General features: G+C 42.4%; 1 protein-coding gene across 1 annotated transcript in view; it reads left to right on the top strand.

Annotated features, from left to right (window-relative positions):
• KLF3 (Kruppel like factor 3) overlaps window positions 1-13,590 on the top strand; it is a 35,027-nt gene extending 21,437 nt beyond the window's left edge. Inside the window, exons 3-6 of the mRNA XM_021701718.2 lie at window positions 1,460-1,946; window positions 2,233-2,383; window positions 7,272-7,432; window positions 9,556-13,590. Of these exons, the coding sequence (XP_021557393.1) occupies window positions 1,460-1,946; window positions 2,233-2,383; window positions 7,272-7,432; window positions 9,556-9,737 (981 nt within the window). The 3' untranslated portion in view covers window positions 9,738-13,590. The remainder of the gene's footprint in view (window positions 1-1,459; window positions 1,947-2,232; window positions 2,384-7,271; window positions 7,433-9,555) is intronic.
• The last annotated feature ends 4,124 nt before the right edge of the window (window positions 13,591-17,714 follow it).

Genomic DNA, 17,714 nt, shown 5'->3' with positions numbered 1-17,714 from the left:
TTGAGTGCTGGAAGAGAGGCATAGTATGGTGCTTATCACTTTCAGTATAAAGTATTCCAATACAAGTAGTATTCTGCAGGGACTCCTGGGTGGCTCAGTCAGTTGAGCGTCTGCCTTCGGCTCAGGTCATGATCTCACGGTCCTGGGATCAAGTCCCACATCGGGCTCCCTGCTCAGCAGGGAGTCTGCTTCTCCCTCTCCCACTTGCCCTGCTTGTGTTCCTTCTCTCTCTCTGATAAATAAATAAATAAATATTAAAAAAAAAAAAGTAGTATTCTGCAGATGGACTTGACATGTTACCACTTAAAGTTTCAGTTTCCCTAAAATACCTACGAGTAAAGAAAATAGCTTATGTTGGGTTTATTTTTTTTAAAAGCATCCTACAACAAAGTTTTTCTTTCCAATTTTAGTTAAGGATGGAAGTCATTCTAGTGAATTCCATGGCCAAGGACCGCACCCATAGTGTGCAGTGATTATGACTTTTGTATTTAAAGCTGGTAGTAGTCCATTATTTTGATACTACAAAAGAGGAACGTATTTAAAGAAATTAGGTCAATTGTCAGATCTTAGGTTTGGAGGAAACACCGGGCCCCAGTTTGTGTGCAAGTCGCTTCAAGCACCGTGTGTCCTTATTTGAGTCCTCTTAGCTGTCTCTTATAGTTCTGTGTCATGTGCAAATTTGGACATCAAGTCACCTTCTGCAGTTTCATTCAGACTGTGACCAAGACCATTGAACAAGCTGGGGTCAGGGACATAATTGTGCTATAGTGGGTGGCCTTCAGCATATAGGTGAGCAGGATGACTGACCGTCCTGGTTGTCTAAGACTGAGGCGTCCTGGGATGTAAGGCTTTTAGTGCTAAAACCAGACCGTCTGGGGCAAACCAGGACTGGTGGTCAGGTCACCCTAGGCATGGATTGGTCAGCAGCTGAAGCTCCCCGCCCCCCCCCCCAATGTACTGCTGCGCAGCTCCATTTCTCCGTATTCTACACAAGCGTATGGTGAGAACTGCACACGTCCTGCTGCTGAGGGGAAAGATTTCCTGCTGACTGAGAAGCCCCATCAGCAAAGCATCAGGGTTCGTTGGCTTGGCTGGCTGTTGGTGAACCCCGACACTGACTCCTACCAATCAAGGCCCATAATAAGTCTTCTGTTTATGACCTGTTTTATTTAGAATTTTTGCCCAGTATCAACCTCAACCTTAACGTTTGATGTGGGAATCATCTTAGAATTCAATTTGAGATTTTTCGTGGGACACAGTTATCCCATTAACCTTAACGTTTATTAGACCAGCCCCCTCATAGCATTTGTTTTAGGGTCACTAGACATCTAAATGTAAGCCGCTTATTGAGCCCACCTAATTGAGAGGGCCTTGTAGTACATTTTCATTTTCATTCACGTTTCCCAAGGGAATGCACCTGTGTCACGGCTTGGACGTTTCTGTTTTTCCTTCCCGATAGTCCTACCCATCCAATTACATGGAGTCGATGAAGCCCAACAAGTACGGCGTCATCTACTCCACACCGTTACCGGATAAGTTCTTCCAGACCCCGGAGGGCCTGTCGCACGGGATGCAGATGGAGCCGGTGGACCTGACCGTGAACAAGCGCAGTTCCCCGCCCTCTGCAGGCAATTCTCCTTCCTCGCTGAAGTTCCAGCCCTCGCACCGGAGAGCCTCGCCCGGCCTGAGCATGCCCTCTTCCAGCCCGCCCATGAAGAAGTACTCGCCGCCTCCCCCGGGCGTGCAGCCCTTCGGCGTGCCGCTGTCCATGCCCCCGGTGATGGCCGCCGCCCTGTCCCGCCACGGCATCCGCAGCCCCGGGATACTGCCCGTTATCCAGCCCGTCGTGGTGCAGCCGGTCCCCTTCATGTACACCAGCCACCTCCAGCAGCCGCTCATGGTCTCCTTGTCGGAGGAGATGGAGAACTCAAATAGCAGCATGCAAGGTAAATGCCACGGCCGCTGTTGTGGCGCGGAGGCGCTCGGGGCCTGCACCAGCGCGTGGCGCGCAGCGCTCGGGGCCAGCTTCATATGCATGCTGCTTGCTGGCAGAGTAGTGGTCGGGGGAAACGAGAGCGCCCCCCCACCCGATTTCCTTTCTGCTATAATTTTGCCAAAGGCAAACAGATACTCCACACATCAGTGTTGTAGATAGAAGCTGTACAATAAACTTTTTAAAAGCTGAAATTGGTAAATTGTACATGGAGTGACTTTTCTATTTTTATTTTTTAGTACCTGTAATTGAATCATATGAGAAGCCTATATTACAGAAAAAAATTAAAATAGAACCTGGGATTGAACCACAGAGGACAGATTATTATCCTGAAGAAATGTCACCCCCTTTAATGAACTCAGTGTCCCCCCCGCAAGCACTGTTGCAAGAGTAAGTATGTTCAGATCTATCGGACATTTGCGTAGCAGCGCGGATCTTGGGACCTGGATTGGAAGCACACACTTCCAACTCATGGTGTGGTGTGGATTGCCAGGAACACCTTGCAGTAGGTGGCAGCCCCTGGGAAAGATGGGGAAATCTCTCCAAGGGCAATGTGTTCTGCTATATCAATTGCATTATGACATCTGTGTCAAGTTGGCAGCAAATTGATCACTCAGGATTTGCCACTTGTCACATAAATCATTTTTATCTCAGTGTTTTTGGGTGTTTTTGTTTTAACCTCCCAGACTGTACATAGTTTTCCCATAATCTTAATCCCAATATGGATTGAATTTGGTATTCTAGATATCCTGCGTAAGGTTGGATCATTTAAAACTTTATAAGACACACCTCGTCCTTGCAGTTGTCACCTCTAATACTGTTTCTGTGATGGGGAATGTCTTGAATCAGAATTTTCAGGCCAGCCATGAGCCCAAGGAAGTCAGTCCAAGAAAGACCTGTAAATAGTGGTGGCAACAGAAAGTAGTCCATGTAGCTCAGAGAAGTTCAGTGTTGGAATAACCCATTATTCTCTGGTCTCTTTCATCACATCTGCCCTTAGAATATTCAGTTCGCTTTAGAACTGCCAACCAGGAGGAAGGTTTCTGTATTGACCTACATCCAAACACCGGACAGTGGTTTGTTTTAGGTCTGACTTGCCATAATGTGACAGGTGTCATATACAAGTTAAATAGCATCACTGATGGGATTTGCTACAATAGAAAGCCTTGCTTTCTACTGGAGACTGTGTTTGGAGGAGCTCAGAAGGTGACCTTTGGGTCGGACATCTTGGATCCCAGCTCTGCCCTCCACCCTAAGTATGACCTTGGCCTAGTCAATCTTGCTGCCTCTGTGTCCTCTTTATTTTCATTATCGGTTGTCATTATTTTTCTTGTAATGGTCTTGTGTTGTGGCACTTTCAAGGTTGGCTGCTATGGCCAGCATCCTGGTATAAGGTAATAGTTACTGTCCCCTCCAGGTCTCTTCCATCATCTTTCTCCCATAGCACTTTGTTCCAACTTGAAACAGAGTTCTGCCCACCTTCGTGCTTCATCTTTTCCCCCCTCCCTTACCGAAGTCATTCTGCAACGGAGTGTGCATTCTCTGGCTTTCGAACCACTATTTTCTGGAACTTAAAATACATTCTAGTTCTATCCACATTCAACCCAAGTGGGTGCCTTCATAGTAGGTCATGTTAAGTGCCCATTGCACCAAGTCCTAGTCAGGTGTTTGGGGGGAGGGGTTGTCCTCACTCCCTGAGAGATGAAGAGAAAGAATCCTACGAGTAGCCACATCAGCAGGGAGAGAGTGTCGGATGAACTCATACATTATTACCTTTCACGGTTGCATAATGTACCCCCCCCAACCCCCAATAAGACTTTCTCACATGTTTTCAAAGGATTTATTTCATTCCCCCACAACAAGCATGTGGGAGTCGGAGCAAATGGAGACAGGTGAGTCAAGACATTAGATAACTCGCCTAGCAGTGGGGCCCAGGCTTGATCCCCTGCCACCCGATGAGGGCTCTTCCTGCCACGTCCCTGTCTGACCAGTGCTTCCCACTCCTCTTTCGGGTGAAAGGAGACGCAGAAAGACCAGCCAAAATAGACACACCTTGTAGGCTGAGTTCCCTCTTTTATGATGCCGGGTGTCTCTGGCAAGGTGAATGGCAATATGACTTGCACTTGTCATTGTTCCTGCTCAGCTGATGGATGAGATGCTGTGCAGCTAAATAAAGCAAAGTGCCCGCAGAGAGAGGGATGATTCCTGGACCAAAAAAGGGTTATTCCAAAGTCGAGGTTATTATGAATTACAATGTAAACCACAATAGAAGGATATTTGAAAGCAATATTCTGTGTCCTAAATGCTGCTGAAAAGAAAATGCTTTTTGCTTACCTTAAGTGATGTTCTTTTGGTGATCTCAAGCTCAGTGGCTTTTAATGATTAATGAGTAATAGGCTTATTTTAATGCTGACCTGAGAATGCGTTTTGCTCCTCAAAAAATGCAACAGATTAGCCACAACTGGGATATGTACTCTTTTAAGTAATTCTCTCCCAGATGTGATTAAGTAATGTCTTGGAATGTGCCCAGTAGCAGCCCACATAGGAAACCAGCTAGCCAGGAAAGAATCGATTGAAACCAAGCACCTAGTACCATTGCGGTGAGGCAGTCCTGATAATCATTCGCCTTCCGGAAACCCTTCCTTTCCAAAGGCGGACTTTAAAATACAGCTTTGAAATCCATTTGCTTGAACATAAGAGTTACAGCTTTAGGATTATTTTTAAAGGCACTCAAATGTCTATCAGATTCCTCCTCCTTTTTTGTTTTTATATTTACACATGTGAAATGTATTTAGAACAAAGAGCTTGAGGATCAGCTCTCCCCATTTAATTGTGTCTGTGAATTATAGTAAACTTAACGAGGGGCTGGCTTAACTCAAAACAATGACCAGGTATCTGATATTTAATAGCTGTTCTAACTTCTTGGTTGTAATGATCCCAAACAGCCTCTCTGAAAATGAGCAGTGGAGAGTCCAGAAAGGGGGAGATCTTGGGACCCCGCCATCCAGCTGCTGCCTGTGCCAGCATCTGGCTCTTTAGAGATGGGACCGCCAACCACTCTCAGAATGATGCTACCTGTCAAGGTAGACATTGGCTTGAATAGTGATTTCCTTTCCTGGTATTGGGACATCCCCCAAAAAGCTCCTCGTGAAATTAAACAGCTGTAGGGGCAAAGTTTGCAAATGGGCTTCTGAACCTCAAAATACTGACAGCTACCATTTAGTAGATTGACATCTGGAACAGATGTTTTACTGCAGTGCTCTGTGTACATTACTCACAACCTCCTGAGGTCATACTATTACCATCATCCCCATTGTACAGAGGAAATGGAGGCGCAGAGAGGATAAATCCCTTGCCCAGGGTCCCACGGACTGCGAGTGACAGAGCTGGGATTTGACGTTGGAGCACACAGCCTTTTAACGTACCTTTATATGCAAAAGGAGCTGGGAAAAGCAATCATAACTACCGCATGGAAACTATTAGATTCCCAACCCATGAAGTCTAATAACTGGAGAAATTTCTAAAATCACCTGGGATACTCCCCCAGTATCCCAGAGGCAGAGGAGATGTATTTAACCATTCGGTTTTTTTCCCCTCAGCATTTTATTTCCTGAAGTTCTCTTAATAAAGATGAAACATTTCAATCAATGGCATTAAGGTTGAAAGTTAAAAATAAGCTGAGAACTCTTTTCTTTCTGTGGAAGGATTTTTAAATTAATAATTCAGCTCTCTAAAAACTGTATGTGTCCACAGATTGTCACTTTTCTATTTTCTCTCTGTTTGTACATACATATAAGTGAAGTCCTTGTTCCCACCCTTCCATGTTCACTTTTCCATCTAAACTTGGCTACTTTATTCTTCTGTATTGCCCCGCTCAACATTAAGGTAGGAAGGTAAAGTGAGACTCAGAACTGCCATTTTCCTTTGCTGATAATAGAAGTGAGAAATAAGTACAGTCACTTAAAATCAATGCACCTTTTATTCTTTTCCTAGTTGGTTAGCGTGCCTGGAAGAGTTCCTGATGGGGGACATGTATTGAGATTTTTACCAAGATCAAAACAAGTTTCATTTCAGGGGCCCCCTTTTGATTTTTATGGTGAAATTTTACTATCCTTTTTTATCTCCTAAGCTTGAGTGTTTGCCTTCATCAGATTCCCTTTCTCCTCATCCATATTTGTACAGAAAAATTCGTATATTATTTGGAACATTGTAAGAACTTTAGATTCCAATTTAAAAGACAAAGAAGTCTTTCATTACTGTCAGAGGCCAGTTCCATAAGCTTGTGATGTATCAAGTAATTAGTCGTTAGGAAAGCAAATGAACAGATTAGAATTTTTTAATTACTGACATTAATCAGCGGAGGAAGCCCGAGAAAGCTTTACAGACTTTCCCCAGCTCTTCCCCCCATCTGCCTCTTCTCTCCTGAAAAAGAGAAAGTTTAGAGCAACGGTGTTTGACATGATTGGATTTCAAAGCCACCCTGGAAAGGTGTGCCGACGCAGGAACGGGTCTGGGTGAGCGGACAGGAAGGCAGGGAGACGCCAGGTGCCCCCGAGAGCCGGCACTGCGCCAGAATTCTCCCTCACGCAGGAATAACAGCAACCGTAAAGGTTTGAGGTTTGAAAACAGCAGTGCCATTATTTGTTTGTTTATGTATTTACTTCAGAAGAGCCAGAATTTGAAGCTCAAATGTGAATTGGTGATCTTTAAGAGAAGCTCATTGCCAATTATGTAAAGGATAAAATGTAGATAACGAGTGGGGTTGCCTGAGCTTTAGGAATTTGACCTTTTGCATTCTTCCCTACAGAGCAATAAGTGACCATCAGGGCAAGCTGTGGGAAGACATTGGAACCGTACTGAGCATTGCTCTCGTACCACGAGATTCTATAAATAGGCAAATTTTAACCGAGGGCAAGAGCCTCTCCTAGCACCTGCATCTCCCTCTAGCATAGCACCTAACCCTTCTTACTGTCATTACTTATCTACATGTCTGTCTCCCCCTAGAGTGTGAGCTCCTCGAGGGCAGGAACCCTGTTTTTATTCATCTTTGTGTCCCGGTGCCAAGCACAGTGCCTGGCTCATGGTAGGTGCTCGCTCCATGTTTGTTGAATGAATATAGCAGTGCTTCTTGGGTTGATCAGCTAATTTCTTTTTGTTTATTTTGTTGGGTTTTTTGGTTTTGTTTGGTTTTGCCTAGTGTTGTTAATGCCTTTGGTAGACTGAAGGAAAGGAAAGAGCCTCTCCCCCGATACTTTACATTTCGCGTTGGCTTTCCTAGGAATCACCCGTCGGTCATAGTGCAACCAGGAAAGAGACCTTTACCTGTGGAATCTCCGGACACCCAAAGGAAGCGCAGGATCCACAGATGCGACTATGACGGATGCAACAAGGTGTACACTAAGAGCTCTCACTTGAAAGCGCACAGAAGAACACACACAGGTATCAGAACTACAAGGCACGCGCACTCTTCTCTTAAGAAACAGGGAGATGGAATGTTAGGGACAAACAGTCGAACTTTCAAAGGTGATTATAAGGACACGGTCCAGGCACCTTGAAAGGGAGCAGAGCTGTCTACAGATCTGTCTGCTGGTCGTGAAAAACGCACTTTTTTGGGTCAAGATTTATTTTTGTAATGAGTTAGAATGGATTCAAGGCCCCCCCCATCCAGTCACGTGGAGTTCTGTACTCTGTGTTGCGGGAGGAGAGAGGGAGGGTTGGAAAGGCTGCTGGAACGGAGGAAAAGTGCTCTTAGCCATGGGCCCGCTTCATCAAGGAGGCGGCCTTCGTGTGGACCATCATTTAGTAAATATGGTACATTATCAAATTCACAGTGGCAAAAAAAAAGAGAAAACCCCACAGTTCTTTATGCAGAACAAATACAGAAAAGTAAAGATATTGGGTGATTCGTGTCTTCTAAAACGGAGGGAACTTCTGTGCTCTTGCCTGTCCTGTTTGTTCTGGGGTATTATTTATTCTGCCCAGGATTGAATACAGAGCATGCAGCCAGATCTTCCAAAAATGATGATACAGGTGAAGAAAACATAAAACTGTTCCATTTGCCCTTGAACATTTCATGAGCAAGATAGCTTCGGGAACCCGTACAGAAATGTTGTCCATAGCCTGATTCATCAGTCAGTATGAGTGATCCTTGTTGACAGCAGGCCTCATCTGACCTAACCTCAAACCCTTCGATGTGAAATTCTAGTACAACGGCAGTTGTTCCCTGGGCCCATCTTCCTTCAGTCAGAATGTCATTTGTTTGTTTGTTTGTTTTTGAGCCTTATGAGTCATTCGTATTAGGAATGTTTACAACAAGGAAAATCTGGGATTTGGAAGAGAAATGGGAAGGAAAGTGGTGGTGTGGAGTGTCAAGTTTCTCAGTGAATCGGGGAGAGGGAAAGTCAGCTTGCGGACAACTGAGTTCTTGGGCTTGGTCACAGTGTTCTTACAGAGGGAACTGAGGAGGGGGGCCTTGTGTTTAGAGGAATGTCCAGTCTGAGATGCCAAGGAAACCAGTAAAAGCATCCCCAGGGCATTAATGCGACCTGAGAGGTGGATGTTACCAACTTCCAGCCCAAGATTACAAGGACATTGACTATTTGAATAACAATTTGGATGTAGGAAAAATACCTCAGCATTTATATTCTCTGAAGCAGAGCAGATAAGACAGTTCTGAAGAGCTCCTCGAAATGTCAATCCTTAAAATTTCTAGAGAACAAGGGATAGTAAGTGGGAATTGATTTGTGAGGCCCATTTGCCCACGATGACTCATAAAAACATGTAAGATTACCACTAACAGCCTTTTTATTTGTAAGGGCCTTCATGCTGGCTCCTCCCTATGATTTCCCCCCAAGGGTCTCCTGTTCCTCACCTGCCAGCTACCATTATCCCACAGCAGGGGGGTGGAGAGACCTGGCTTCTGACAGGCTGGGGAGGAATTACTGTATTTTTAGTATGTCTCAATTAGAGCATTATACTTAGGCATAATTGCTGTTGACTAAAAGAAAAGATAAGATGCTGAAATCCCTGCCAGTGTCTGTCACACTTCTTATTTTTAGGAAACTTAAAATAATAAGGAAATCCCACAAACTTTCAATTTGGACTCCTCTTTAAGTGGAAAGCACTGTGTATAACTCACCTCAGTAGCTCGAAGACTTGGAGATAAATACAGATCACAAGTTGTTTCTTAAGTGATTCATCCCTACTATTGAGGGTGAAACCAAAATTATTTTTTGCTAGCTCTTCAGGATGGATTTTAGTGGCTTTATGCTTTAAGAACTCTTAAAATCTTCTTTTGGCGGGGGGGGGGCTGCGGCCAGAGTGGCCGGAGCAGCAGAGTTCCAGTTAAATATTAAGAGAATTAAGCCACTTGTTTTCTTTTTTGTCCTTCTGTGGTTTCTATGGCACTCTTGGTTTTTGGGGGGAACAAACGAACGGACATACCTTAGAAATAATATTTGCCCAGAGCTATAGCTCTAAAATCTTAACTGCAAAATTTATACTAATGAATAGCCTTTCACCCTCAGGAAAAATATAAGCTCTTCCGTTTTTCCTTTTTGCAGGAGAAAAACCCTACAAATGTACATGGGAAGGATGCACATGGAAGTTTGCTCGGTCTGATGAACTGACAAGACATTTCCGAAAACATACTGGAATCAAACCTTTCCAGTGTCCAGACTGTGACCGCAGCTTCTCCCGCTCTGACCACCTTGCCCTCCATAGGAAACGCCACATGCTAGTTTGAATGGCTCCGTCCCCCGCCTCAGCGTGGTTCCCCACTCTCCCGGCTCTCTCTCTGTCCTCCTTCCCATGATCTAACTCATTTTTTACATGTACATTTTAATTTGGATTCAGCTGGTCTGAATCTCTGAATTTATATCATTCAAACTTCCATATGGTCAGTAGTAATGTTCTCTAATCCTCCTCTCCTTACCACGGGTCAGACCTAAAGAATGTGAACACTTTTTTTTTTTTTTTTTTTCCGGGGATGCTAAGCAAACCCTTCTTACAGATACGTTTAATGTAATGAGAACAAGGGAACATGTAAACTTAAAATAACCAATTGTCCGTTTCTCCATGTATTTCTCAAAAGAATGTCAAAGTAAATGTATTAGAAATACAGTATCCAGCCTGCAAGTCCTTGCCAGGGACGTTCATACCTCTGTGCCCTGGGATCGTATTTTGTGCTTGCCAGCAAGAAGGGTGGACCCTCTCCCGGGCTAGGTAGACATGGAGCGAGATTTCAGGTAGGACCGTCCATCCACTCTTCTTCCCTTCCATTGCCCTTCACAAATCCTGCTTGTCAACTCAGATTTATCACGTCCTCTAAATTAAGTCCTCGATACTCCTTTGGGCCTGCAGCTAACAAGGAGGTCTTTGCCACCCCTGGAGCTGAGCCAGAGCTGCTGATTTAGGCGGGTGATGTCTGTCAGTGAAGGGCTGAATGCTCTCCTTGCCCAGCACGGAGAACAAAGGGGCATGGCGCAGGGGAGAAGTGGGGGGGGGGGCAGGGGAGAAGCCGGCCCTTCCTCCTAGGCGAGGCTCTCCGGTGAGGTTTCATCATAGGGTTCACTGCGCAAGGCATCCCCAGAGCTTCAGTCTCTATGCTCAACTGTGCAGAAGCATACAGCAAAGCCGAAAATGGATGGAGTTATCCCTGCCTCTGTCACCATTCCTCCGATGTCCTTAACGTGGGTCATCGAGCATTGACTGTCGGGACATCACAACAATATTTTGCCCAGTAATGGTAAAAAAAAAAAAAAAATCTTTTGGGTAAGAATATGGGTGGCCTTTTACCCAACCTACTTAACAGCTTTTTTTCTTCGCAAACAGAGAAACGTTGAGGGGTAATTGTATTCCCATATCAAATTACTCATACAGCTTTTATACAGAAACTCCTCTGTGTGAACCATAGGGTGCCAAGTGGGCTGTCATTTGTGTTTGTGATGCATACCGTAAGTATCTGCTAATGCTTTAGTGGATGCATTCAATGTCAGACCTGAGTGACAAGATTTGTAAATATAACTAGTTGTGAAGCACAGATACCTTCATTCGGGGGACAGATTTCTGAAAAAAAACAAAACAAAACAAAAACAAAAAAACAGAAAACCACAGTTCAGGGATTCATATCTTTAGAGTTCCAGAATTCCCCAACATTTACTGTTTTAAAGAGCTGGAAATTGATCACTATCAAGTATCCCCTCAGAAGAAGCTGAAAATGACTCGTGTTTATGTTAAAGATAAATAGCACCATTATTCGGGGGAAGTTTTGTGTTTAGTTTTTGTTTTTCAAAAGCTGGCTTTTGAGCACCATAGTCTAAATGCCAATAAAAATAATTCATGCATAGAAATGTCATTGGTTCTAAATTTGAAGAAAGTGGGTGACGGTGGTCAAATGTGGGTGCATATAACCAAATGCGCCTTCATCCCTCGATAAAGGACGGAAGAGAAGAGAGAAGAATGGAATCCTGAAGATTCATCCCAGCCGCAACTCAGGATCCAACACCACCTTAACTGGGAGGAATACATTGTTCAATTGTTTTTAAAACATCAGTGAATGTGTGATTGTGGAGGCCTGCAAATCGTGTGGGGAGCTTACTTTGATGGCGCTATGTTAATAAAAGTTAGTTGTAGGGACTGTGCACCTAAGAGATCCCACTCATCAGCTCTCTGAACCAGCTGAAAGGAAATGTAGTTGAGAAATGCAAAGTCATTTGTTACCTTCTTGGCACTTGGTTTCGATTTTCTTTCTTTCTTTTTTTTTTTTGTGTGTGTAAGCACTGCAAAATTTGTTTAGAATATTAAAACCTCCTAATTGGGCTTTTTTTGTCTGTGTTTTTGCAACTATGACATGAATTGAGGGATAAAAATGGCTCTTGGGAAAGTAGGTATTGTCTGTACTGTAAATGCTTAGTCACATTCATGCCAAAGTGTTTATTTCTAGAAGTGGTTCTTTTGCAACACACTGAAGAATCAAGTTGGGATGCAAGGAACTTTTTTGTTTTAATGGAGATGACCAGTATGTGTGTGTTCCAACCCATAGAGAAGGTAGGGGAAAAAGGCAAGAAAGGGTAGACTGATCATCTTTGAATAATTAGCTTTGAGTGTGAGTCCAGTTGATAGAAAGCTTCGTAGGTTCTCATGAAATTTGAGGTGTTTGTCACGGCATATTTAAATTTTGTTCAAAAGAGCAAGCAAGACCCTGCAAAGAGTATTCCATTACTATTCAGCTTGCCTAGGTTATGTTAACCATTCATTAACAAAGATCCATTTTAACTCGGAAAGAAAGGCAACCCAGAGAGGCCTTTCTCTGTTCCCATTGCTGGCCTATATACTTTAGTTGACTGATTGGCTCTTGACCAAATTTTCCTTTTTTATATATATTTGTATTTTACTATGATAGTTGAGAAATTTAGTCTCTTAGACATTTTTAGCTGTTATTGTGGAAGACCTCAAATACAAGATAGATGCCCTTGAACATGTGGTTTTAATGATGTGCCATGTTACTATCAATGGTGGTTTTAAATTGCCATATTTTACATTGATGAGAATGATTTGTAAACATGAAGTTAGTGTTGTATAAATTCTGTTATAGAGTTTCTTCTGATTATTGTCCAAGTGTCATCTTGGGGAAGTCAGAAAAATTAAGGCTGAATGCATCATATTTTAGAGTTCTAAAATGTGAATTTACATCATAAATGGGCATTAACATTCTAAATCATCTGGTATGGAGAATGTTAGCAGCATAGCTATGTTCAACCAAGGAAATGCTAACTACACGGAAGTTTGAAGAGCCTTGGAACAGATTTATAGGGGAACTATAGATGTATATTTTATTAAACACCCATCTGCACTATCAGTGTTGCACTAATGTGGAATTTGAAAGACTTTATTGCTGATACTGTATATCTATCTGCACGTCATTCCTGATTAGATTGTTTTAAAGACAATCTCAAAGATCTAAGGTTTGAAAACAATTTGGTTTGAAAATATACAGTCATCTTGAAGGAATTGCTGTTATACATGAAGTTGCTCAGAGTTGTCTTTATTCTCTTCTCGGTCGAAGTTAACAATTTCTAAATGATCGCAAATTCACTTAATACATTTACAAAGCCATTTTACATGCATTAAACGAGGGCTACAACAATATTACGTTTTACAAATACTAGCACTTTTTTTTTTTTTTTTGCTGTTATGTACTTAGTGTTAGAGGGTCAAAATAATCTTTCTGCTTAGCATCTCTTAAACCATACCTGCAAGTATAGCAGGATTATTACATTTACAGTACTTTAATACTTGTATAAACTATGCAGAAATTTTTAATAAAGTGTAATATATTTTATAAGCTAATAAGACTGAATGGGTAAAGGTTTTTAGCATGCATTAGTATACTTGCAAATACTGAAACATTTTGGTAATCTTTCTTACTAAAGATGTGAATGTTTAATGTACCTTCTCTGTTTCTACTCTGTAGTCCAATGGGAATTCAGTAATGACATTTTGTCATGTCAAACTGTGAACATAAATTTGTACTGTACAGTCCTCATATACTATATACAGTATGCAATATATGTATTATATACTTGTTAATAAAACCATCAGAATATTAAGTGTGATCATGTGATTACTATATATGCAGTGATCACTAGGAGCAAAACTTAGCAATGTAACATGTTAGAGACAGTACTTAGAAATTGCAAAGTGAATCACTGATAGGCAATTGTTGATGGAGGGAAAGAAAAATAAACTGGCAGATGCACGATATGAGTTAACTTAGCCTTGAAGTTATGTCCCTGGGTTTTGGATAACAGCAGCCGGAAGTCTTCTAAGCCACAAACCATAGACTTGTAGACAACCCACCCTGAATCCACACACTTAACCTAAGTGAGTTCTTGGGATATTTTTTAGGACACAGACCTTCTGTCCAAAAAGGATTTCCAGTGCCTTGTATTAAAAGACACAATGTCTAATATATATATATATATATATTTTAAGTTTTTAAATAAGAGATTAGGATTCATAGCTTGGGGAGTGGGGAATCAGAAACAGGACAGCAACTGCATTAAATAATTCTGGATAAACTTTGAAGCCTGCAGTAAACCATGTCCATAAACATTGCTATGTCCTCAGTATCCTAGGAACAACAAATAGTTTCTGATGGGGACTTAAGAGTTCTTGTTTAAAGCAAAATGTAACATCTCTACCCTCCCCCTAAATGTAATTGAAACTAAGATACTAACTTGTTAGATCTCACAGCAGCTACCTTGAACCTGGATTTCATCTTAGCATAACATGAAATGCTGGCTGGCCCTTACTATATGATACCTCCACAGCTTGGCGAGGGGAAGGAGGCTGGGGAGAAGGCTGAACTCAAATTTTGAAGCACTCTCCAGGTTTCTCCAAGAAACTTCCCTGCTTTTACACTGAGGTAGTTGACTGTAAACTCAAAAGATACAGATGAAAGTTACATCCCAGTGGGATGCTGGCTTGGATTAGTCTAGGTGATTGGCTATAAGCTTCCAACTATATTTTGTATATGAGAGCTGGATTCTGCCTGGGTGATCAGAATGGTGACAAATGCAAATTTTATGAGAAACCAAATTCTTAGAGGAATGGGAAGGAAGGATCTTCAGCACACACATGCATGCATGCACAAATCCGTAATCATTGTCCAGTATTTTAAATGCTGTCAGGGTGAAGAAGAGATTAGGAGCCTTACTGGGGGCAAGTTACCAATTCCAGTGTGCCTAAAAGGAAAGAAGTGGCTCTGTTCAGGGAAGGACAAGTTGAGATGGTAGTAAAAACACATACATAGAGATGTGGAAGTTAAACTGTTAGAGACCAGAGTGACCTGTGTGTGCACAAAACAAGGAATTGTTCTTCAAGGGTACATTCATTTTAAGATATGCAAACTGAACCTGTTACCTTTTCCTATTTGACCCAATCATAATCATGGTGGTTGGTAATGGCTCTGTATACATAGTGACCCCTAAATTAGAGTGATACATGCTACAAATTAGAATTCTTATTAAATGTATGACTTTGGCAGGTGGCAGTTCTCACTAAATCTAGACATGTTTATTGCTTTGAGTGCTTTTCTCATTATGTCCCTCGTTTTGCATTCCCTATGGGCATCCTGAGTGGTCTGGGTTAAGGATAGAAGACAGAAGCTGGATCTTTAGGTTCCTAGACCATATCTCTCACACTTCTTGACCCAGTGTATCAGTCAGGGTTCCCCAGAGAGAAAGAGAACCAGTAGAATATTATATACACAGGAAGAGATTTATTATGAGGAAATGGCTCACATGACTATGGAGGCTGGGAAGTCCCATAATCTGCCATTTGCAAGCCAGAGATGTGGAAAAACCAGTGGTGTAATTCTAATCCAAAGGCTTGAAAACCAAGGGAGCCAATGGTATAAACCCCAGTCCAAGGGCAGAAGATCAGTGTCCCAGCTTAAGCACACAGGCAGAAAGCAAAAGGAGCAAATTCTTCCTCCACCTTTTTGTTCTATTCAGGCCCTCAATGGATTGGATGATGCCCAACCACATGGGGGAGTCAGTCTACTTGACTGAGTCCATAGGTTCAAAAATGTTAGTCTCATCCAGAAACACCCTCCCAGACACACCCAGAAATCATGTTTAGTCTGGGCACTCTGCAGCCCAGTCAAGTTGACATACAAGGAACCATTACTCTCAGGAAATCCATCAGGCTCAGAACTCAGCCTCTAAAAACTCAAAGAGAAGGCCTTTGAGGCTTGCCCATCTACTCCAGATCGCATCTCCTGCAGCAAAGTCCAGCTGCTTCCCTGTCAGTTACATGCCTCTACAGCTGTGCTCATGTAATCCCTCAACAAACTAAAGTCCCACCACACATTCAAACCAGCTTCTCCCACATCATCCTCGAGCCTCTCCTTCATGAAACTTATGTAACATTGCAGGCCAACTATACCGAAATTAATTTTTTTAAGAAGGCTCCACGCCCAGCATGGAACCCAACACAGGGCTTGATCCCACAACCCTGGGATCTAGATCTGAGCTGAGATCAAGAGCTGGACACTCAACAGACTGAGCCACCCAGGAACCCCTTAAATTAATTAAAATAATAATAATAATAACAATTCCATCCTCCCTAATAGTCTCCCATACCCTTTTGAAGTCAATCCTTACCTCCAGGCCTATTTTGCTTTCCTGTACTTTTGCCTTTTTCATAATAGATTGCAGCCTTTTGAGTTTGACTTCTATTGCTTGGCAATATGTATCTGAGATTCGTCCATGTTGTTACACGTATCAGTAGTTTGCTCCTTTTCATTATTTAATATGGATGTACCACAATATGCTTATACATTTTCCAGTTGAAGGATATTTGGATTATTTCCAGTTTGAGGCAATTATAAATAAAACTGCTACAAATATTCACGTAAAGATTTTTGTGTTAACATAAGTTTTCACTTCTCTTGGGCAAATGCTTAAGAGTGGGATTGCTAAATTGGGTGGTAGCTAATGTTTAGCTCTTTAAAAAAAAAAGATTTATTTCTTTTAGAGAGAGAGCACAAGCAGCGGGAGGGGCAGAAGGAGAGAGAGAGGGAGAGAAGCAGACCCCCACTGAGCGCAGAGCCCAACTTAGGGCTCAATCTCACAACCCTGAGATCACAACCTGAGCCAAAATCAAGAGTCAGAGGCTTAACCGACTGAGCCACCCAGGCGCCCCTCCAGCACCACTTTATTTTTAAAGATTTATTTATTTGTTTGAGAGAGAGAGAGAGAGTGTGGATGCATGAGCAGGGGGAGGGGTAGAGGAAGAGGGAAAGAGAAAGAATCTTAAGCAGATTCTCCATTGAGCAAGGAGCCCATCTCAGGGCTTGATCTCAAGATCCCAAGATCATGACCTGAGCCTAAATCAAGAGTCAGACATTTAACAGACTGAGCTTACCCAGGTGCCCCATCCAGCACCACTTTTGAAAAGATTACCCTTTCTTCAAATTGACTTTGTAGTTTTGTCAAAAAATCATCTAACCGTATACATATAGGTCAGTTTCTGGACTTGGTGTTTCACTATTCTATGTGTCCATCCTTTCACCAAAACCACATGATTTTGATTACAGTAGCTGAAACTGAGACTTCCTATATAAATCCCTGGATATGAGCAAATACCAAACACTTTTGGAAGCACATACTCTTAACCCATGACACAGAGAAAGCCTTACTTTGATTTACAAAACCAAACTAACGAAGCACACGAGGAAACATATACCAGATGCAGGAGTCAGCTGTCCCTACAAATGGCACAACACAAGAGGTTCATGTGGTGGAATTGTCAGAAACAAACTATAAAATAAGTACATTTAAAGACATAATAGGATTAATCAAAGCCCTAAGAAAAGAATCTCTGGTTCCAGTTAAGGGATGAATAAGTGCATTCCACTCTATTCCTCCTGCTAATTACAACAGAAGACTCTAAAACAAGACTATCATAAAGCAACTCTTGGTAGACTCTGAAGGATGAAGAGAAGATGGTAGACTAGCTAGAGAACTTAGGACTTGAGGGACAACCCAGCAGCAAATTCCTCGAGGTAGTTTTCTGTTTGTTCTCCTGCCATAGAGACTGGTCTGGGAGCTAGAACACCCACAACCTGGAACCACTACCAGGTAGAGACAGGAAAAAAAAAAAAAGAAAAAAGAAAGATCCAAGGAAAACCTACTCTGTTTCAACAAAGAACCAG

Source organism: Neomonachus schauinslandi, chromosome 2 (genome assembly GCF_002201575.2).
Source record: "Neomonachus schauinslandi chromosome 2, ASM220157v2, whole genome shotgun sequence".
In the NCBI taxonomy this organism is placed as follows: domain Eukaryota; kingdom Metazoa; phylum Chordata; class Mammalia; order Carnivora; family Phocidae; genus Neomonachus; species Neomonachus schauinslandi.
Note: the sequence above shows the minus strand (reverse complement) of the source record. Positions and strands in the feature narration are given on the sequence as shown.